Source organism: Micropterus salmoides, unplaced genomic scaffold (assembly GCF_014851395.1).
Source record: "Micropterus salmoides isolate LMB-PRFRI ecotype aquatic unplaced genomic scaffold, ASM1485139v1 Ms_hic_scaffold_23, whole genome shotgun sequence".
Lineage (NCBI taxonomy): Eukaryota > Metazoa > Chordata > Actinopteri > Centrarchiformes > Centrarchidae > Micropterus > Micropterus salmoides.
This window is the reverse complement of record NW_024041484.1, coordinates 2,579,683-2,602,318: the sequence shown is the minus strand read 5'-3', so window position 1 is coordinate 2,602,318 and position 22,636 is coordinate 2,579,683. Positions and strand designations below refer to the sequence as shown.

The following is a 22,636-nucleotide window of genomic DNA, read 5'->3' as shown; positions in this document are numbered from 1 at the left end:
TCAAATACATCCATCTGAGGTTTGGGTGTTTCCAGCATTATATAGCCATACAGTCACCTGCGGAATCCCCCAGGGGTCTCCTTTCACTGCTATGCTGATGACATACAACTGTAAATGAAATCGGAGCACACACCCCACTGCAGCTTCATCACCATCATCATCTTCTTCAACACTCACCGCGGGTCTGGAGGAAATAAAGGCATGGATGAAACACAAGTTCCTCCAACTGAACAGCTCCAAAACTGAGGCAATTCTTGTTGCACCTCACATCAAGTCCAGTCATCCTCCATAACCGGTATAACTATCTCTGGTCAAGACATTCCCCTCTCCACAACAGCCAATCTTTGTGTAAGATTTGACCAACCTCACCTGTTGTATGGTTGTTAGAATTGTATGGTAACCTCTGAAGCCCATGTCAAAAACCTCTGCAAGACTTCTTTCAACCATCTTAGAAATATTGAAAAACTTCGTTCCACACTCACCTTGGCTGATGCTGGAAAACTGGTCCACGCCTTTGTCTCCTCCAGATTGTATTACTGTAACGCACTTCTCATCGGGATCCCTAACAAGAGTCTGCAGAGACTGCTGTATATTTAGAACAGTGCTGCAAGGATCCTGATGAGAGTGCGTAAGTACGACCACATCACACCCATTCTCCATTCACTCCACTGGCTTCCTGTTTCTGCTAGGATTGAATACAAGGTCTCCCTTCCAACCCACCAGTGCATCTATGGAAATGCCCCCCCCCCCCACCTGAAAGAACTACTCACCCCTTCTAACTACAACACGATCCCTCCGCTCAACAAACTAAAACTGCCTCCGTCTCCCCAGGACTAAGCTCAGCACCATGGGTGATCGGGCTTTCTGTTCTGCCGCTCCTCGGATTTGGAATGCCCTCCCTGACCATCTGAGGGCACCTCAGACTACTGAAACTTTTAAAAAAGGCCTACAAACATTTCTTTTTAGCAGAACGTATGAGTTTTAATTAACCCTGCAAGCCGTTGCATTACCAATTTTATTTTATATTGATGTTTTTACCTTGCTTTTATGATCTTAACTGTAGCACTTGTAGATTTGACTACAGACTAGATTTGTTTCAAATGTAAAGTGCATTACAAATAAAATGTATTATTATTGTTATTATTATTATTATACCTATTCGGCAGCATTAACTCTTGTTTACCGCCACTAGCTCACTTACATCATTGTTTCTTCATTTTTAAGTGTGTGACTGTTGGCTGTGTTATGAAAGGATGAAGTGCATACTGTATGCATCTGAGTGAATGGAGGACTGATTGATTTGCATGTCCCACGGCTATGGCAAGAGCTTCTGGATCCAGACATTTCCCCATTACAGGGAGGAAGTACATTTGTAATGGATAACATTAACAGGGTTCCAGTTGTTTGTTAAAGTTTCTTTTTCCCATCTCCCATCAACTGATTTCAAGTCAATAAGCAACATCAATTAGCAAGTGCTTTTTGACTCATATCCTCCCACACCTGATGTAAGATTACCATATGTATAGTTCATTTTGTATGGTAATTATGGTAAAAAGAGAAATGTTGTGGCATGGCTGTGTCTAACACTTGGTTTAAAATGATGGCTTAAAATCCTAACAAGTTTAAAGTACACCATCTGGGGAAATCCTCTTGTTTGCAGTTTTTTCAGATGAGCAGAGCAAAAGATCAATATAAGTTTGTCTGCCCAGTGAGAGATAGTGTTACAATGTTCTCTGTGCCCTATAATCTCTCAAGACAAAAAGAAAATATGTCCCTCTGCAATGTTCAAAAAGCATAGAACATGTTAGTACAGTAGAATTATAGAAATATTCATAGTTTTAAACCAGCAAACATTGTTGGATTATGACAGGACTTCTGGAAATTTGAATGAACTACTCCCGTGTCACCCTCTAGTACACAGCCTGTAATAATAAAGTGCTACAATGACAACAGATTGATCATGTCTTGTAAAGAAGTGCTAACTAAGGGTAAAACTTCTTTAAGCAGTCTAGTTGGGATGGGGTCCAAGAGACACGCTGATGCTTAGATGGAGAAATCATTAAAGTTAGTTGGTGAAGACTGATGGAAGAAAAGCAGATTTCAGATTTTACAGCTGTGTCTGGTGATGAATTTTGCCTCTAAAATTTTGAACTTTATCATTAAAGAAGCTCATAAAGTTATCACTACTAAGGGCTATAGGAATACACGGATCAATAGAGCTGTGACACTGCTGAAAAGGAACTTATTATTTTCCTCTATTATTGATGAGTAATAGGCTGCACTGACCTTACGGAGGGACTTCCTATATGTTTTAAGACTATTTTGCCAGATTAAATGAGATCCTTCCAGATTGGTGGAACACCATTTGCTTAAAATCTATTGTAACTGTTGCTACATTTGCAGGTTTAGGGCTTATACCATGGAGCTACAGCACTATCAGGTTGACATCTAGTATAGGAAAGATGCCTAATTGGGTGTCATCAAGTAATAGGAATTCAGAAGTTATTATTATATTATAGTGGTCCGATTAAAAAAAAAGGATTCTGTGGAAGGACTATTAAATGTTCAATTTCAATATCATTATGTCGGAACAAGGTCAAGGGTGTGGTTAAAACAGTGAGTGGGTTTATGTACACTATGTTAGAAGCCAATCAATTTAAGGACTCGGATTGGGATCAGGACATTAAAAAAATAAAAAAAAATGTTGAAGTTCAAGTGAATGTATTACGGACACTGGACTGTGTAGTAAGACCTTACAAAAAACATGTTGATGGTACTAGGCTAGCTAATGATTTCAGTCATTTTGCTAAGCTAGGCTAAACACAACGGCTGTCCTGAATGCATAGAGATGAAAACTGTTATCATTCTTTTTTTGCAGCCATTTATGACTAACATTAGCTTCTTGATGATCCTTGAGTCAAATCCAACAGCCACTGGAGGACACTCTCTGTCCACATCGCAATCCTTCATCCTCATCATCAAGGCAGCAAAGAGCTAAAGACACATTTACAATTAACCTTTAACCAAAGCTCAAGCACCACTGCTCGAGAATGAGTCCCTCTCTATCATCCATCATTCTGAAGCCAAAAATACACCCCTGCAAGAAAAGGGCCATTATACATAAATCCTGACAGTATAGATACAATACACTTACATGGGCAGGTATACAAAGAGCCACACAGCCCCACTCCTTCAGTCCAATCAGTAACAGAGAAGAAATGGTGTCGGAGATGTTTGCAAAAGGCTGAAGGGCAATTTGGCTAAAATGACTGTGTTAGAAATCCATTTAGGAGAGCGGGAGCAATATGCCCCAGTCTCAGCGCTGGAAGGAGTGCTTCTCTGTGAAGGGGTGTAATGTTGTGTTAGGTAATGTGTCTCCCTGTGCAAATGTCTGAGGTTCGGGACTAGGTTTCCTCATATGATGAATACAACTCCGGTTTTACATTGCCCCCGATGTTTGTACACAGAACAAGCATAAACAAAAAAGCTCAGTAAAAACAGGCACAGACGACAGTGTACAATACACACACCATAAACAAAGACAACAACATTTGTAGAAAGCGAGACAGCAAGACAATAATGTAATGGAGTGCAAAGGATGCTGGAACAAATATTTTTGTGCAGGTGTTATTATGTACATGAGGTAGATGGATATGATATATACAGAATATTGTCTGCAGAGACAAGCGGAAGAGAGGTTAATGTAGTGCATTCTAGTCAGGAAATGAAACGGTGAATGTGCAGTGCAGTTTCAGGCCGAGGGGAACAGATTTATCTAGAAGGATATTTAACATATCTTACAAGCCTGGCATCCGAATTTCTCTCCTGTACTTCCTGATTCTCTACGCACGACTAGTCTACATCCTTACAGTGTGTGATGCTTCCCATACATGTTGACACACCACTGTGGGTGTGGATGCTGTGGATTTAAGATGGAATTACCACTCAGTAAATTTATGGATTTAGCAAAGCCTTCTTGTCTCAAAATGATTTTGTGCTGCATATGCGCACATTGTATGCAGTGCATTTTTCAAACTGATGCAAATGATTGGGCATGTAGAATTTAGTTATCAGGATCATGCCTTAAGGTTTGGTTGTTCTACTAATTTAACTCAAATCCAGTATGTGCACACCATGCCACTGGTGGCTGTGTTGGAAAGCAGCCTGCATCACCCTTTCGCTAGCCAGTAGAAATTTTACTTTATATTAACGGCGTATTAAAGCAGATTTAGTCTATGCAGAACCAATGCAGCCTACACTCTGTATAAACATCTATAGTAACTCAGATAATCACTGGATTTATTCTGATATATTAAGACCAGAGCATTGCTTTATTTTGATGGAAGTTAGCCTGTGTATTGTTTCCAGTTCGCATTACTATTTGTTTTATAGCGATAAATAGAATGTTCCTGGTAAAACCGATCTTGGCTTTCACTCACTAAGCTACCAGCTGTTATTTATTCAGGAACAATATTTTTTGGGAAGATGGGAGACAGTAAATTTGGCTTGATAAAACGTCCCTGTTTATCTTTATGTGTGAGGCACAGCTCTCCCTGCTTACCCTACTTCATTCAACTTCATTATGTTCATAGATGCTTTAGGGATAATCAGATTATATTGGGAGCCTGTGGTTTTGGACAAAGCAACTGATACGCAGCAGCCTTCATATCAAAGCAAGTGGTTTGTTGGCAACAGATACAGACAACAATAGTAGGCTAGGCAGCTAGCAAGTAGGATATTTTAAAGGAACCTTATCGATACTTTCATGTAGATTCAAAAAAGTAAATTAATATAATAAAACAGAAATAGCTACATTAGAGATTATCAACATGCAAAGCAAAGTGCATTCCCTAGAAATGACCATGTTACACAGTGTCTGTTTCTAACCTGATGCACAGCAGGAACACTTATTATTCCAAAAAGAGACTTGACATTTAAACTGACTGGAGATCTCTGGTCCACACATACTAAACAATATGAAAACACAAAGTTACTTGTACTTTGAATAGTTTATTGACCAAGTACTTTAAAAAAAAAAAAATTGCTACTTTAAAGAAAAGTGCTGTCTGGTGGGCTGTAGCTGCCATTTGTTTTGGCCTGAGATGCTGGTGCTCTAGAGTGACATTTAATGGAAATAAATGTTGCATACAGCTCCTTTAAAATGTGCAAATTGAATTAATTCCTCTGATCTCACATAACAATGTCATGTAGTTCAGGAGCCGGAGCATTAGCCTTCGCTAACATAAGAGAAAAGCAACCTCAGGCTGCATCTGCGTCAGCCAATCTCAACCTTTCCAGGAGGGAGATCTAGGGAAGAAACATCCGACCAGTCATTTCAGCCAGGCTGGTTTTCAAGTGTAATGTGTCAAATAAAAGCAGTTGTTTTGCTTTGTTTGTCTGCAAGGTAAGAGAGAAGGGTTTCCACCACGTTGAAAGAAAAAGATCAGTCCCTTCAGCGTGAACGACTTTGCAACTGGTGTAAGTAAGGCGGCGACCAAGTTTGTCCACCATGATCAGTCTGACATGCATCAGTGAATCAGTGAGTGCTAGCTGCCACTGCCACAGTATTTGAGCCAAGGAAAGTGTGCACATGCACTACATAATCCTGCGCGCACATTTATACTGTGCAGCATTCCTCTGTGAAAACGCATGGGCTGTTAATTTTGACAGTTTAGTTGTTATTGGCAGTGATAATATTTTACTCACCAACTTTTGTGCAGAGACACAGAAACATGAAAACACAGATCCACACAGCTTTACAAGAGGACATCCCAACATGGGCAAATCATGGGGGATTTAAACATGTCCAGCTGGGTTACACTGTGAAATCTGGTTGTATTAAAACCGGATTTTTCCTTCACTCTCGACATGTTCCTGTGTGTTTGCCAGGCAGGACTGCCGCTGCTGATGCAGTAGGAATGGCTGATTAGCTGTTAATTTCTGCAAAAGCTGTTGACTCATGTTAGTTCACATCTTTAGTGACCCAGACCAAACGACTTTGTTTTGGAATGAATACATAATTGCTCCTCCACAGGTAAATATTTGAAAATGGTCGAGACTCTGCTGCTGATTGCTGCATTTTGAATGTTTTAGGATCTATTGAAAGAGCATTGTATGGTGCCTTATCCCTTTATAAATATTTTAATTGGAAGACTGGATTACCTGAGGCGTGAATACATTTTAGGAAATGCACTCTAAAAGTGAGTCAACGGATTCACAGCATGAGCTTTTGTCCTCACTCTCCAGCCTGCGTCATGTTAGTTACTGCTGTAAAGCTAAAAAAGTGTTGCTGGGCAACACCTATCCAGTTAGCTGTTGTTGTGTATATTGTGTCATTTGTAATATAATATAACAATATATCAATATGTCTGTGGAATATATTATTGCGTATTTTTTCAACAGTTGCGTGTTATGTATGTGTGAAGCGCCAGTCCTCTGCACAATTGGTGGCTTGGTGTCTCTGTCGGTGTATACACCGCTTGCTACGTGGATACTCATTGGCTAGTGTAGGCCGTAAACAGGGCATGCAAGTTTCTATTGGGTCAATTAAGGTGTCACTCAAAAGCAGGGTGCGAATTATACAATGACAACTCGAGGGGTCAACTTTTTTTTCAGGTCATAAAGGAAACCCAGTACATTGCAGCTACGTGCGACAGTGAACTAAAATCTTACAATGCTTACATTAGTTAACTAATGTCATGGACCAAAGTCTCTGAGGAATGTTTCCAACACCTTGTTGAAAGTATGCCACAAAGAATTAAGGCAGTTCTGAAGGCAAAAGGGGGTCCAACCCGGAACTTACCAGGTGTACCTAATAAAGTTGCCAGTGAGTGAATATACAGTTGGCTATATGTACAGTAACATTATTAAAAAGTATAATGTTCAGAAATATGAATAGTGCAAATAACAGTGAGTAGGGGTGCAAATGTGTATTAGATGATTGACTGCATAGACTAGCATTTTATTAAAAACTGTCTTGGAGGAAACAACAGGTCACTGGCACTGCAAAGGAAATTAATTAGTTAATTAGTTCTGCATAAGTGCATTATAGTACTGTAACTTTTTGAAGGTGGCATTGTTATATGTGGACTGTATGTTGGAGTCACATTTATTATGGATACTTGAGCTGCAGTGGATACCCTTGTAACTTCACATCACAATGCAGACATGTTATGGCGTGTCGTTAATGCTGTTTAACCCTTTCATGCATGGTGTCCACATCTGTGGAAAGTTATTTTACCTCCATTTTGTGGTAGTATATCATGGCCAAATGAGGGCAGTGTCAGTAAGATAGCAACATTTGGTGCGTTCGAGATGACTGCCGCTGTCTTTTGCTGACTTGATAGTCAAATGTGAGCTGCAGGCGACTGCAGGGGCGGGGAATAAAAACGTCACTGTCAAGTCGGACACATTCTTCTGATACTGAGCTGATATTGCGGCATTTGCAAAGAAAAATGCTGTGAGATTAGGCAAAAAGTGGTTCCAACTTTGTATAACCGGGGGAAAAGCAACTGCAGCCTGCCGGAATCGGCGCCTGCAGCCGGCTTGCTCCCGCCTTGCTTCCGCGAGGTTTACTGTCATGTGACATGGTGATGTGTTGCAGCGCAGGCGAAAGTCCGACACAATTTTTAACCAGCATGCCTTATTTAAAGTCCAGCATACATCATGTTAAGTCAGCACTGTAAAGCGGCGAGTGAAGTCAAACGCACATATTGTAACAGTGGTTACTTTCTTGTATTCCAAATATCCATTGCTTGATGACCTCATCAATCCAAGAAGGCCGATAGTGATGGCCATTTGCTAAATGCCTCAGGTATATCTGTGAAAAACTTTTTCAAGGAGGTCTGTCAAAGTAAAAAATGATATTTAAGTAATATGAACACAAATAACCATGCAAAAGTACATATTACAGCATTAAATGGCAACTTTTGACTGCTTTGTAGGAAAAAAAAGAAAAAAGAAAGGTTAATTTTAGCCACCCAGTAAAACAACTTAAAAAAACTGGGTATGGGAGGTTTTTCACTCAGACAGGGGGGATTGCTGTACTTATTCAGAAAGATATTTCATTTGAAGCTGAAAAGGTTACAGCAGCCCCAAATGGTAGATATGTGTTTGTTACTGGCAAACGCCTAAATAAACCTGTAATTTTAGTAAACTTATAAGCACCTAATTGGATTTGGATTTTGTTACCTAATATTTTTCAGCCCTCCTCCTCGGTCTCAGAAAAAGTCATTCCTGTGCATATTGCTGTGGATAGTCATTATTTGTGATCCTGTATCACCTGTACCACCTGTACCACCAGCCTTACACAAAAAATATTATTGCACACAACATACTGCATAATTATCTTGTGACATTTGGTGCATTTTTCATGCTCCCCAGAGGAGAAAGCCTTTTGCGATTCTACAAACTGTTTTATTCTCCTATCAAACTACACAATTTTAGGCCCATAATGAAAAGGAATGGCAAAACCATCCTTTTTATTGTTTGCACTGTTATAGCATAGTATAGAATTCCAGACCACAGTGAACAAGAATGAGACGGTAAATAGGAGCAGGCAGGTAGGCCGGTACAGAAACAGGTTCAGGTCTCAGGTAACAGGATAAAGGGTACAGGTTTCAGAAGCTGGAAAACAACAGCACCAAACAACACTGACTATCTGGCAGAGGATAGGTGGAAATGGGCCAGTATAGCAATACTGAATGGGCAATGAGGGAAGTGGCACGAGGTGAGCAGGTTGGTGGAGTACTCGGGTGATGGGAATATAAGGAACAGGTGTTATTGTAGGTCAGGAGGAAATGGCAGGGTCTGAAATGACAATCCAGTAAGTATACAGGTGAATAAACAGCCTGGGTGTGTTGTGACACATAAAGGCAATCTTTCATTTCCTTTGGCCTTAACTAAGTAGCTGTAGTGAACTGAACCAAAACATCAGAGATCAGAGGCTCTTTTGGGAGGCAAACAACCTACTTTGTTATTTAGATATGACAACTTGATGGAGAAATGCATTTAAGCCAATTTGGCATTTGTAGAAAATGGTCGGAAAAAGCCATGAAAAAGATATAAAAACTTCTATGAGGAGCACTACTGATGGGGATTCCTAGGCCTTAGAGTTTTAAAAACCAGAGGTCCCCTGCATGAGGGCCAAACACTTTCCAATTTTTCTATTGGAGGATGAGAGATGTGCCACAGTTCCTCTTTTTGTACCACTAAGGAGGAAAATGGTTGTTTTCTGCTTTCATCTGCTCAAAATCTCTTGACTTAATGGACTCGGGCCACTTGTCAGGACAGGGCCGTCATTCTCCAGTTCCCACTCTTTAAACTCAATTACATCTTCAACAACACATCCAGTCCAACCAATATAATAGGACGGGTGCATGGCAGACAGCAGAGTGATATATTCATGTGAACGAGCACCAATTACATGATACAGCCCATTCTTGACCGTCAGCGCTGCATTTTCTGTCCACATTGCAGAAAACGCTACAATGTCAGTGCGAATACATTTCACTGCACATTGTCTCCTCAAGTGGCTTCCTTGATCTAGTATCTGTCTATATGTAAGCAGTGTGGAGTGGTGAGCTGCGTTCATGAACACTGAGTAATAGAAGCCCATTGCCAGATTGCTCTGATGAGCCTCTCGTCCAGGTTATCAGTTTTATTAGCCTATTTGGAATCCCTCCAGGTCTTAGAGGCTTCCTTAAACATCAGGAAAATCCATATCAGCTCCTCCATGACTCTACTGCACAAGACAGATCCCTGCTAGCCATCTTTCTGTTAATGCGCTACATCAGCAGAAGTCTGTGATTTAAAGCCAGCCGCATTGCACAGATTTGGTCAGGATCTTTAAACACTACACAGGGGAAGCAGCTCTGAGGTAACATTAGATGTATTGAAGCAAGCCTTCGCTGGGTCATGAGTAATCCAATGAACATCATTGATTAATCAGTGTTGCGCTATAATGCCAGACACTAGGGACAAGCGTATAAGGGTAGGACATTGTTGTATTTTACTCCTGAACACCTTTGTGGAAATATGAATGGAACGACATTTACAGACCAGATTTACCTGACTGTTAGTCAGTTAAGGTCCTATTCTGGTTATGTCCAAGTATGGGCATAGGAACCAACTGTTGTAACAGTGATGATGTCACCCACATGTTTCACAAGTGATATTTTGAACCCCAGAGTTTGGATTTCCCACCTGCCGTGATTAAGGTGCAGGTGTTATAAATCCATATTTGATTGAAGGATTGGGATTGTAGCCTCTATATCTGTCCAGATGAAGCTAATTGCATCTGTAATGATCTAATATATAATAACAATATTATACTCTGCATGGGCGCTTATACACAATACTTGATAGTACTTTTGAGGAAACATTTGAGGACTTTTACATTCTGGTGTTACTACTTTCACATAAGTAAAGGATATAAATATAAATAAAATAATAGTAGTAGTCATATTTTAGAATGTACTGTATACTGTACCAGCTTGTGCACTATAATGTTTCATCAAACACATTTATCTAGTCTGTCTGGGTCAATTGGTTGCCAACTGCACCACAGATAAAGAGATTGTCCTGAATGGGTAATTATCATTGTCAGCGGTTGTGGTCTCCTGGGTTCACTAGTTTATGCCAGTGTGTGTGTGTGTGTGTGCGTGTGCGTGTGCATGTGCATGGTTGCAGGACAGAGGCAGGCAGGGGGAGTGTTACCTTGGTTGTCTCTATTTGTGCAGTTCAAATCTCCCAGGACTCCAAAATTTTCAGTAATGCATCTGGAGACTTAGTAATGTGTCAAATATTGCCAGAAATAATTAGTGCAGACATGCAGAAATGGTCTCACAAGGAATCAGCTATTTCTCTCCAGAAAAGTACAGTGTTGGGTGTGAACATACAGTATTACAGTCACCATTCTCACATTGTGACATACTGGTGTAGGGCCTGCAGTGTCAGGCAGAGACGCATTCTAGACGCAAGTTATAAAAACAGTAAACTAGAATAGTTAGGGATAACGTAAATATTACTGTATTTTTATTTGTGTTGCCATTATCAGCCAGTTGACAGTAGAAATTTGACATGAAGTGCAAGTATCAAAAAAAAGGATGTTGTAGTTGAAAAGTTTGGTTATGGATAAAAGCAAAAAGTGCATACAAAAAAAAAGTGCAAACATACTGCACATGAAACAAAAATATTTCCGTCATGTTTCCACATTGTCATTCCAGGTTTGACTGGAGCTCTTTTATTACATCATCTCGTTGTCCTCTTCTGCAATGGTTTAGTAGAGCCCAGCTGGAGATTTAGCACCACCAACTGTTTATCTTGATGCACCCAACCCAAAATATTCACAACTAGGGATGTAATGATTACCCAAACAAATCCAAGGTTATTTTTATTATTATTATTATTATTATTATCCATGTTGGGTTAATTAAAGTAGTCTAAAGCAGTCATGTGACACACACAGTTGGAAAACAATAAAATAGGTTGATGGTTCAATATTTCTGAAATATATACCTACAGCTTGGCAGGGCTGTTGTGTTCCCTTTTACTGAGAAGGTACTCTGTGCTCAGACATCGGTTTCACCCTGCTGACTTTGACTGTGTTTTCCTCTTTCTTTTTTCGGGATCCTGATTTATATCTCAAGCGCTCCCTTGTCCATATTTGGCCCAAAGCTTTGTTGTAACGCACAGCGACTCCACTCCTGCTTCCATTCGTATTCCCCTTAGAATGAATTTTGGTGATCCTCTGACTTTTCAATTAGCGTCAACATCTGCTCAAAATCTTAATTTGTCCAATACTTTTGTTTATGTCCAAATACCTGCAAAGGGAAGAGCATTCCCATCGGCCTCAGCTTGTCCTTGTGTTCAGTGCTGAGTTAACACACTAATCTAAGATGGTGAACATGTTAAACATTACATGCTAAAAATTAGCATGCTCACATAACCTCAAAACACTGCTGTGCCCAAATGCAGCCTCACAGAGCTGCTAGAGAGGCTGTAGACTGATCGGTAACATTATTTGTCAGTGCCTTCCCAGACTGATATTACCGTTGCAAAAATGATTTATACAAGCATTTTCTGATCTGCCACTAGGGTTGATAAAGGAAACTAAGGTTAAGGTTGGGGGAACTTGTAGTTGCTTGATTTGACTGTTGGTAGGAGACAGAGTACAAACAGTGGTCTCCAGTGTCAAAGTTCATCCATCCTCATCTTCTCCTTATGAGGTTTACAGAGGTTTAACAATGTCATGGCATAGACTGTAAAAAACATGGACGTAGTCTCTGTGATGTCACCCATTTCCCCAGGTTTCTGAAGAGTGATTATGAAGTTCAGTGTGATGGCTCACCATCTCGGTAGTGCCTACGGCTAATCCTAAATGGCTAACTACTTTAAGCCTTAACATAATTTAAATGGGTGAGTTATGTAAAAGGTCACCCCCGTAGAATTCTCACGAATGGGGAAATTACTGTTCTTTGTACCAGGCTGTAAACATGTTTATTTCTGCTGTAAAGTGAGGGCATTTTAACATAGCGGTCTATGGGGATTGACTTGCTTTGCCTTGTTTTTTGGCTCTTCTATGTAGGCTTCATTTTTCAGCATTGGAGGTTGCCGCTTGGTCACGAAACATTTTCTTCTGAGAGAGGAGTCATTATTGACACAGAGGTTCTGTGTTAGGAAATTGTTAACACAAGAGGTCTAAATTGTCAGTAAAACATTTCATCTAGAAATCGCAAACACATCATCAGACCAGGAGACTCTCATGAATAATTATACACTGACTGAATCTCTTTGGACTGATTAGTTAATAGCTTCTGAAGAACACACCATTTCCCTGACAGCCATTGTGTCAGAGTTGTAGGTAATATAAATATATGTTGAAAGTGCTCATCAGAATTGACACAATAGGGTCTAAAACGACAGCCCGTTGCTGTTGTTTTAGAAGAAGAGTGATTTGCCAGTGTCTTGCGTATTTAATTAATAACCGCAGACAAAGTCTCTCCGGCTGAATCATGACACTGTGGAACAATGTTATCTTAACTCTCCATTCAGCCTTACTCTGTGTGTCATCAGCGTGGATCTTATGTAATGACCTATGAGTCAGATTTGTTTCTGTATTAAAAAAGGAATCCTCTGTTTTATTTTCTCTGCAGGTTCCATTGCAAGGTGCTCCTACATCAAGTATCACTACTCCTCGGCTATGATACCCAAAAACCTGTCCTACAACATCACCAAGACAATAAGGCAGGATGAGTGGCACTCTCTCCGTAAGTTACATTCTTTTCTCTTCACCTGACAAGATGCCATTTTATTTGTATATGGACATGCTTTAAGCGAGGTATGTTTCATTTCTCTCTCTCTCTCTCTCTGAGAAGTGATTATATTGCAACAGACCTTTTTATAGGCTAACGCCTTCATTTCATCTGATTTTTACTAAGGTGTATCATTTAATTTTCACTACTCTCCTGGTGTTGACCTAATAATCGATGACGCTGTTATTATGTGAAACTGCATTTGTCCATTCATCTGTCCACCACTTTGTTCCAGAGCAAAATATTTCAGCTACTTCTGACCAGATAGCTGTAAAATGTATAGTGTCATGGTAAAAGTCATAGCTCAAAGAGGATAGTTGCTAACTGTTTTTATCTTTCCCTGACCTTCTGTATGGCGCCATAATCAATTCAAAACTGACCTTTAAGCAGCACGATGACTAATTTCAAACCTCACCTCAACCTCAAATCATATGCTGGACAGATCTTAAAGGCCCTTCAGGCTAATTTGTGGTTTATGATATTGGGCTGTATAAATAAAGTTGACTTGACCCTCACTTCTATGCATCCTTCCATTATCTATACCTGTACCAACAACCTTGCACTTTCACGCAGACAGAGGGAGAACCCATAAAAGCATCCAGTTGGCAAGTTCAAAGGCATGCAATAATATAACTGTTGAGATTTTTGTGACGTTAGCTGAGCCCATTCATGGTTCCCAAGGGATGAACGCTTTTGATTTTAATGACTCCTTGGCTTTTCTTTAAGCGCCACCCTCGTGGTAAACTTTACAATTCAAGTCTATATCCATGCGGGTTTTGCAGGACTCAAACCAACCTTTTCCAGGATTGTGCAATGACTTTAACAACTAGGCAGCTTCTGTGCATATATGGAATTGTGGCATTATGTGGTAAGTTTCTTAGTCAATCTGTCTATCCATCTAGTCGTCTATTTGACAGTTTGTTAATAAGTTAAGTTACCTTCTCAGGAAACTTAATTTCCATAAAATCTGCTTTCCATAAAATCTGCTTACGGTATTAAGGACCCCCAGGGGACAAATGCTCTCTGTCTTGATCCTACATACAACATTTTTCATGAGGATGAATCAATTCTTTCCATTTTGGACATTGAGTGAGTTTTTCCCTTTTCCTCCAATCCCAGGAAGTAGAAAATACACTGAGTAGCTGGAGGGCTTGCTCTCCACAGCACCGTTTGCCTGTTAGATTATATCAGTATGGGTATGAGTGCTGTCAGAGGAATCTAGAGGGAGGATATCTACTTTTAGGATACCTGCCATTCATGAGCCGTTCCTCTGGGCATGCTGTAGCTCTCCAGTCGCCTGGTCACTGAGCTGAGCGGAAACGCACTCTGACCTCAAACTGTCACTGTCTCAGCCTGACTAGCCCTCGACTGACAGGTGACAGACTTGGGTAAAGCTCCTCTCTGCTCCAAACCACAGAGGAATACTCTACTGTCTGTTTTCTTCTACCTTCTTCGCACCACACAGCTCCGTTCTTTAAAGGATATTCTACAGCATATATCCAGGGCAGAGGATGAATATGTATGAAGTATTACCTCAAGTTGGAAGTTTTTATGTCTTTTATTTAATGAAATAGTAAATGACTACAGTTAGTGGGATCAGAACATAGAGGAAGGAATACAGTAAATAATCACATATACAAAAGAGAAGATTGCAATTTCTTACTATGAGAATGCACGCACAGGAAGGCCTGTCCCGTGTGAGCGCCAATGCAAAAATTAGCTCCACTCCTGTACTCTATATAGGGAAACTGGAAACAGCCTCAGACACAACTTTTTTAAAGGAAAGATAGCTGAAAACATTTCTTGTGAGGTGCTAAGGTACTAATGATGTGTTAATACCATGCCCTCACACCGAACTTAAACCAGCAGCAGGTATTACTGCGTACTAGGTTGTGTTTTTCCTTGTCATTCATTCATTCTATGTTTCCTGTTTTACTTTGTAATTTCTCTCTCCTCTTGTTTCAGATCAGTACACTTCATGCTCTTGTGTGTTTCCCACCTGTGTGCCCCTCCCTGATTATCTTCACCTGTCCCTTGTTATGCCCACCCCTTTAGTGTATTTAGTTTGTCTGTTCCTCTGACTCAGAGTGCGCGTCGTTATCCGCTGTGTTTGATGTCAGGTTGTGTGTCTGTCACTGCCTGCTTTGTTTACAATTTTATTAGGCTCTGATTGGCCAACGTGGCTTTACGGTTAGGGTCATATCGCCGCTAGGTGTTTTGGCATGCTCTTGACAGCGCTCGATTGTGTGTGTTTGCGTTTTCATGTGGACAGAGCTTTTTTTTTAAACGAAGGAGGGAAAAACTCCGGTTATATGTCCGTGTGGACTAGGCCTTAGTACCTTGTGTCCTTGTGTAGCATTCTGTTCTCCTGACTTTGTTTTTGCCATCTCCCTGCCAGGTTTGTTTGCCTGTCTCTGAATGAATACCTGAGTACCAAACCTGTTTGTTTTGGCAAGTAAAGACCGTTATTCTTTTCTACAAGCTGTTTCTGAGTTGTTTGTGGCTTTGTTGGTGGTTCACCCGTCGTTACAGTTACAACAGATACTTTTTCCCTATGGCCACGCTTGGGCTGCCTATTTTCCCTTTTGTTGTTCTTCAACTAGTATATGTATATTTTATTTTCCCTCCAGTTCAACAGACAAACTTACTGTTGCAGAGCTAGTGTTGAGGCATTCAGTGTGCTCTGTGCATTCAAAAGCAGACATGTGATATTTTACACAGTTTGTTTTTCTCTCAGGATAAATTTGGTAAATCAGTTAATTGGATCTATCTGTTTGACAGATTATGGCATTGCATTCAGCTGTAGACAGATGTACTGTTCGTACCAGGAGATCATCGACCCCAAATAATCCCCTGTGGATAGGTTTTTTTTGTTCCAGCCAAGGACAAAAGACATCCCCTTTATTGGAGAGCAGCTGCTGTGTATGCAAATGCTCTGAAAATGTTTAGTTCAGTTAATGCCATTTTCTATTTTGGTTTTGCTCATATGCATAGGAATGGGAAGGATGTGTTTCATCATCGCTATCTTGGTCAGCTAAGGAAAACACATAGCTTATGTTTATAGCACAAAGGTCACCCCTCTCCAGTCAGAGATGTTTAATGTCCTTATTAACGGGCCTATCCACGCGCCATCTCAGTGTGAGATAACTCCGCTCCTCTGACTGATAGCCTGTCACTACGATTTGGGTATGAAAACAAAAAATAGAAATAGCAAAAGCATGAATAAACAAAGCCCTCTCTCCTGAGTGATTATCTGCACTACCAAATCAATAAGAAGTGCCAGATTAAATTAAATCACAGCACTGAATGACCCACTAACAAGAAATTACATGAAATCCTTGAACTGGGGACTGAGACTGTCATCTGGAAGAACTGAGATTCACAAGTTGCACTTTACAAGTAATAAGTACTGATGAGCACATGGCAACAATTAATTGCTTACGAAATAAAATCGTTTTATCGAGTTCGAGATTCAATGGCATCCTCAAATCCCAGCAGGCGCCGTACACATATACATTTCTAAAGATAGACTTTAAATTAATTCATTTTTTCAATTAAGTCATTTTTGTCTTTGTCAGTAGGTAACCTACAACAGGACGTGCAGTCATAAAAAAACCTACAACACATGGGCTAATCATACAATCAGTAACCATACAAGTCATAACAGATTCTCATGTTTAGCATGACCACATGCCTGTGATCCAAATAAAGTATTGTTTATTGAGATTTTTTGACCAATGTGTTCTTTCATTGAAAAATCTGTATTGGCACTTATTGGCGCTAGCTGTTGTGCGAGGCAGAAGTTTTTTGTCTTTCTGAAGGTTAGGCTCTCACTCAGTCGGTAGTGACTCCTGTTGAGAGGGTTGTATGATCGATCTCAACGTACTGTGGACATTTTCTTTTCTCCCTTGTTAAACAAATTGATTATAAGGACACTGCAGCACATGCTCACAGTAAAGCATGTGCTGCAGTGTGTGCGCACGTCCCAGCGTTTGATCCGCATTCATAAACCTGTGGACACTTATTTTCATTTCCCTGGAAACTCAGGGGAATCCAATCACACGTTGACTGACTGGGTTTTCAGAGGTGTGTCAAACAAACAAACAACTTTTCAAAGTAAAAGCCCTCAAGAAACTCAACATGAAGCTTTGCGGTAAAAAACATTCTTGCGCTGTTATTTTGGAGGCAAAACCACTTAAGAGGAAGTTATTATGTGAGTAACTGTTTTTTTCCTGCTATCAAAGCAATCTGGCCACAGGCCAGATATTATTGCTGGGGGGCCAGTTCTGGCCCGCGGGCCACCTATTGCCGACCACTGTCATACAGTAATTTGAGTAACTTCAGTTGCCATTATGACCTGAGGTTATTTCCACATGGTGATGTAGTTGCTAGGACTAAAGGATATGTGTGTCTTAGAGAGACAGATTTACAGCTTTTAACATCTGGCGCATTAGAGTAGAGTTAAAACAAAGACTGGTCTAACTCTTTCAGCTGTTCTCACATATCTTTTTGCAGCCAGCCCCTGGAAGTGGAAGACAACTTTTTACAGATGAGTAACCCCATTTCACCTCAGCCCTTTTATGGCTGTTTGGCCAGCAGGCAGAGTGTAATAGTTTGCTGTTCAACTTCAGAGATGTTCTGGACCAAATCCACCCACACTGCCTCGGGCCTTGTATGGATTAAGTAAGAATGACAACCTACTCTTGACTTTCATGAAGTGTGTGAAATTAAGCTCACGCAGGCCTGACAATTTCTCCCACTCCCATTACATAGATTTGAGGAAACAGTGGGGTGACATTGACCCCGCTTCAAAGACTCAGAGATGAACATGATACTCATTTGTTTCTGTCAGTCAAAAAAGCTGCAGCGACTTGCAGTGGCACCCGCACAGCCGGGAACCTAAACCCTTTTTTCCATCACCGCTGAACATCAAAGCAATAGCAGAGAGTACACAAAATCCCTTCTCCCACCCCCATTGTCTGTCACACCTGCAGACAGCAGCACGGGTGCATACATTTTTGACGCTGGCTTTTAGAGAGGACAAGATGCAAGGAGGTTTTCTCATACTGCATCTCGGGATTTTGTTACTTCAAAAGGAATCATACATTTGGAGCTGGGGAAAGCTGTCCATGAGTGACAGTGTATAATCCAAGGTAGCAGCTAAAGGTTGTGGCTGAGGCTAATTGTTCACCAGGCAGCCACTCCCACTCAATCTCATCACATTGACGTGGCTGCTGCTGTTGGTAGATTATGCTGTGAGCAGGCCTGCACGAAGATGACAGGGATTGAACGCAAGCATCGTTCGCTGCTATTTAAAAGCTTTCATCCTGTTAAGCTGTTAAGGTGGAACCTCCACCCTCCTCCCCATCATAGTCCCAAACAAACAAACAAATGGTGCAAACAAACAGAGAGTGATCTGTCAGTTTGCCCTCTTGTGTCTTACTGTCAGTGGGTTTTGGTCATATTAAAGAGTGTTTCCGTCAGCCGTTTGCCAGTGCAGCAGGAAGGTAAACCTGACCACTGGGAGGTCCCCAGCAAGCAAGTATGAAGATATGACGAGGAAAATAAAACAGCTTAGAAGAGCTGCATACTGTAAGTGTCCCTCAGTCTGTATGTCGAAGTGTCCTATTATGCATATTATGCACTGGAAATTTATATTACACTTTGCAATCGGAGCAGTGAGGAAATGCACCGAAGAGACTTTGCCTTGGATTGGCCGTATTCAGAAGAAAACACCAGAGTGATTTTCGATTTTTTTATGACATTAATTTCAGGGAATTTCACTTTCATCTAGGATTTTTTTTCTCGGTAACCCTCACCCTGGCTCCGTATTTTTTGGACATGTAAAATAGTCTATCGAAATATGTGAAAACACTCAGGAGAACTCATTTATGGGCTACAGATGGGCTCCATCTACGAAACTGTCCCGTTACTTAATTAAGATTCCTCTCTAAAATCACAGAGGCTGCAGGGCTCGCTGTCTGAACGTGATGCTGTTGTGTTCAGAACTTCATTGCACCCGCAGTGGAGCAAATCAGGATGAAATCTAAACATATTTTATGAAGCGGTGTGTAGCCTATTAATATCCTACTTCTCATCATTAACACTGGGTACAGATGTGGTGTGTAGTCCACGTGCAGGGTAACCTCGAGTTAACCACCCAACAAAACCTGCTCGGAGCAGTTTAGAGATGCGGCGTAAATTGCCATGGCAACAGACCTCGGGTAACACCTATCCACCTTTTGTAGTACGGGTTAACCGGGAAGTTACACCTGACGTCACGAAGTTACTCCTGAAGTTACCTGGATAAGCCAGTTACCCCGCTTCGTAGTACAGGCCACTGTTTTACTCGTTGCCTCTTTGTTCTTGTTTAGGTTTTGTTAGTTATCATTGCTTCCTTGTTCTCTGTTGTATTTAGTTACTTATATCCTTGTGTATTGTCGGGAGCTTAACTTCCTGTTTTATTTTGTAATTTTAGAGTTTTAGTCTAGCTTTGTTTCCTGTCTGCCTTGATTCCGAATGTGTCCCACCTGTGATAAATTGCCCTGCCTGCTTGTGTGTGTGGTGTGCCCCTGTATATATTCCCCTCAGTTGTGTTCAGTCCTTGTGGTGTCATCATCGTATGTTGAGTGTTCAGCCCATGCCTTGTTCTCTGTGATTTGGATTATTTCTGCCTTTTGGATTTATGTTCTGTTGAGGTTGGAAGTGTAAGCCTGAGTACTTCCGTTGGACTTTATGTCATACACTGGGTCCACATTCGGTATTTCTGCCTCAGCACTCCACCTTTCTGATAGAATGAAGCATATAGATCCAGGTTACAATTCTGCTGAGCTTCATCAGTTTATCTGAGTCTGCTGGTTTTACATGATAAAACAGTAAAATATTTCTGGATTGTTTGGCATGAAGTCAAAAGTAAGAGTGAGGACTGTCATTGTGATGTCATCGGGGTTACCTCAGCCTTTGCTGCTTTGAGTGCTCTTTTTTAATACAATGCAAACTCACTGCCTCTAATAGTAATAAATAGCACGTTAACGTCTTATCGTGTTAAAGCATTAACGCCAACAATTATTTTATCACACATTAACACAGTATTTATTATTATTATTTTGAAAGTCTGTTTCTCACTGGCTCTGAATACACATCCAGTCAAACCCTGGGTCACAGGAGGGGCGGGATGTTGATCAGCCTGTAAATCAGCCACCCAAACAAGCAGCAGAGGGAGGCTTCAGCAGACTACGCTGGATGCAGCGAGTGGGAGAAGTAGATAAACAAAAGCAAGACAAGCGATCAAACGCCACAGCGAAGTGGAGAGCTGCACACTGCAGGCTCATTAGTTTTGGGGAAGATGTCGGTCTGAGGAACGTTCTTAAAGTCACAACGTAGTCGCTTGGCCCTGCCGGGTTGCTCTGCGCTCCACAGATGAACAGGAGAAAAGCGCTCGGCGAGTAAACGGCAGGCGCTCTATAGATAGTAACCATGGCAACGACTTATGTGCGCTACACAGCTGTAGCCTGTTTAACTTAAGTTAAAATTAAAGGCTAACGTTACGTTCTTCTAGTTTTGCGGGGATGCTCTGCCATGTGAATTCCCTCCTGTTGATGTTCTATTTAGGAAACTGTAATAGATTACGGAAACTCACAAACAGCGAGGGTCAGTCTCTCTTCCAATGATTTGTGCTGCGCGTCGAGTACAAAAAATTTCAAAACAATTCAACTTCGGCGGCGGGCGTGTGCGTGAGGCGAGTACCTCACCTCACTAACAGGGACACTTGCTACTGAACAGACTGTTTCTGCTGCACCCTGATAAAAGAAAAATGTTTCTGCTGATACCTGATCAGAAAAATAACACAAGAATACTGGACTCTGATGGTAACTTGTTTTAACAAGCTAGATAAAAGGTAATTCCCTGGCAGTGGCAAATACCTTTGGTTTTTATTTGATTACATTAATGTTGAAGTTGAGATTTACAAGAAATATTTTATTGCTACTGTGTAAAGGGAACACTGCTGGTTAAAAACCACCTTATTTGTTTTAAGTGTTTGCAAACCACATGTTATTGCACTTTTGTGTATATAGCAGTACATTTAAAAGTGCGCAATACACTACTTTAGAATTCATTATTCAATTGTGCGTGTGACCATTGCCGTGCCCTTAATTGCAGAAAATCATGCGATTAATCACGATTAAAAATTTTTAATGTTGCCCACCACTAGTAATAAAATGAAGGCGTGTAACTTTAATGTCAAAACTCACACCGTCTATAAAGTCGACTGTCCGGTGATAGAAGAAGATTTTTGATGGCTGGAAGTGAAACAAGTAGGTCCAAATAAAGGTTATTCTCCACGTATGACATACATAAAGTATGTATGAAAGATCATGTTTGATTTTGATTCACTGTGTTTTGGAAAGCCAGACACAATGAAACATATTTAATACATGTACAGAAACATAGGAACGCAGATGATTAAATCTAAAATGTATGTTTCTTTAATTAATTCACAAGTTGTCTTTTTTTCTTCAATGATTGTTTTTAGAAATAGTTTTGAAGTGTTTGAAATTTGTCACTAAGTCACTAAATTTTTTATCTTATTTTCAGGTTTAATAAAGAAAAGGTATAGCAAGGGGCCCACGTGACACCCGGCACTGACAGTTGCAGTGTTACTATGTAAATGCTGTGGAGATGGGGAGGAGATGATAAAGAAAGTCTCAGCGGTCGCTAGGCAGCTTAGGATCTGTAACCATGATATCCCCACAGAGCTGTAGGTGGAGATCAGCTCATCAGCTTTCACCACACCTTGCACGTCACATCTGAAGAATCCTTACAAGGACTGTGGAGATAATTAAAGACTCTGATGTCTCTCTGACAGGCCCTTTCGAATTTTCTTTATCAGACAAAGACAGACTCCCAACCCACTCAACACCCTCCCCACCATGCTGCCACAGGTTCCCTATATACGTTGTAATTATTAATGTCTGTGTCTGTGCTTTATCCTTAGTATTACACACTGTGTGTGTTTATTTGTGGATGTATGTGTGAGATAGAGATGGGGGGCTGTAAAAAATCTTCAAATGTCTCGCCCGAGGACATCACTTTGATGTGAGGCAGATTGAATGATCATCAGCTAAGCTAAAAACCTCTCAGACCTCTGGAACAGCCATACTGTAAACGCAGAGATGAGATTGAAATTGATCTTCCACATCTGTCTCTGGGTCAGGCGGCAAACAAGAGGATTGTATATTTTACGTACTACACAACGAGAGAGAAAGATAAAAGAAACCCAAACAGTGTATTGTGGAGTCAAACACAAGTCAAAGTCTGTGTTG

At 40.7% G+C, this 22,636-nt stretch overlaps 1 protein-coding gene across 3 annotated transcripts in view; it reads left to right on the top strand.

The window, feature by feature from the left end:
* The window catches only part of tmem178b (transmembrane protein 178B), a 146,563-nt gene that overhangs the window by 58,929 nt on the left and 64,998 nt on the right, over window positions 1-22,636 (top strand). For all 3 annotated transcript variants that reach the window (XM_038739141.1, XM_038739142.1, XM_038739140.1), the window contains one exon: window positions 13,155-13,268. In XM_038739141.1, the coding sequence (XP_038595069.1) occupies window positions 13,155-13,268 (114 nt within the window). The remainder of the gene's footprint in view (window positions 1-13,154; window positions 13,269-22,636) is intronic.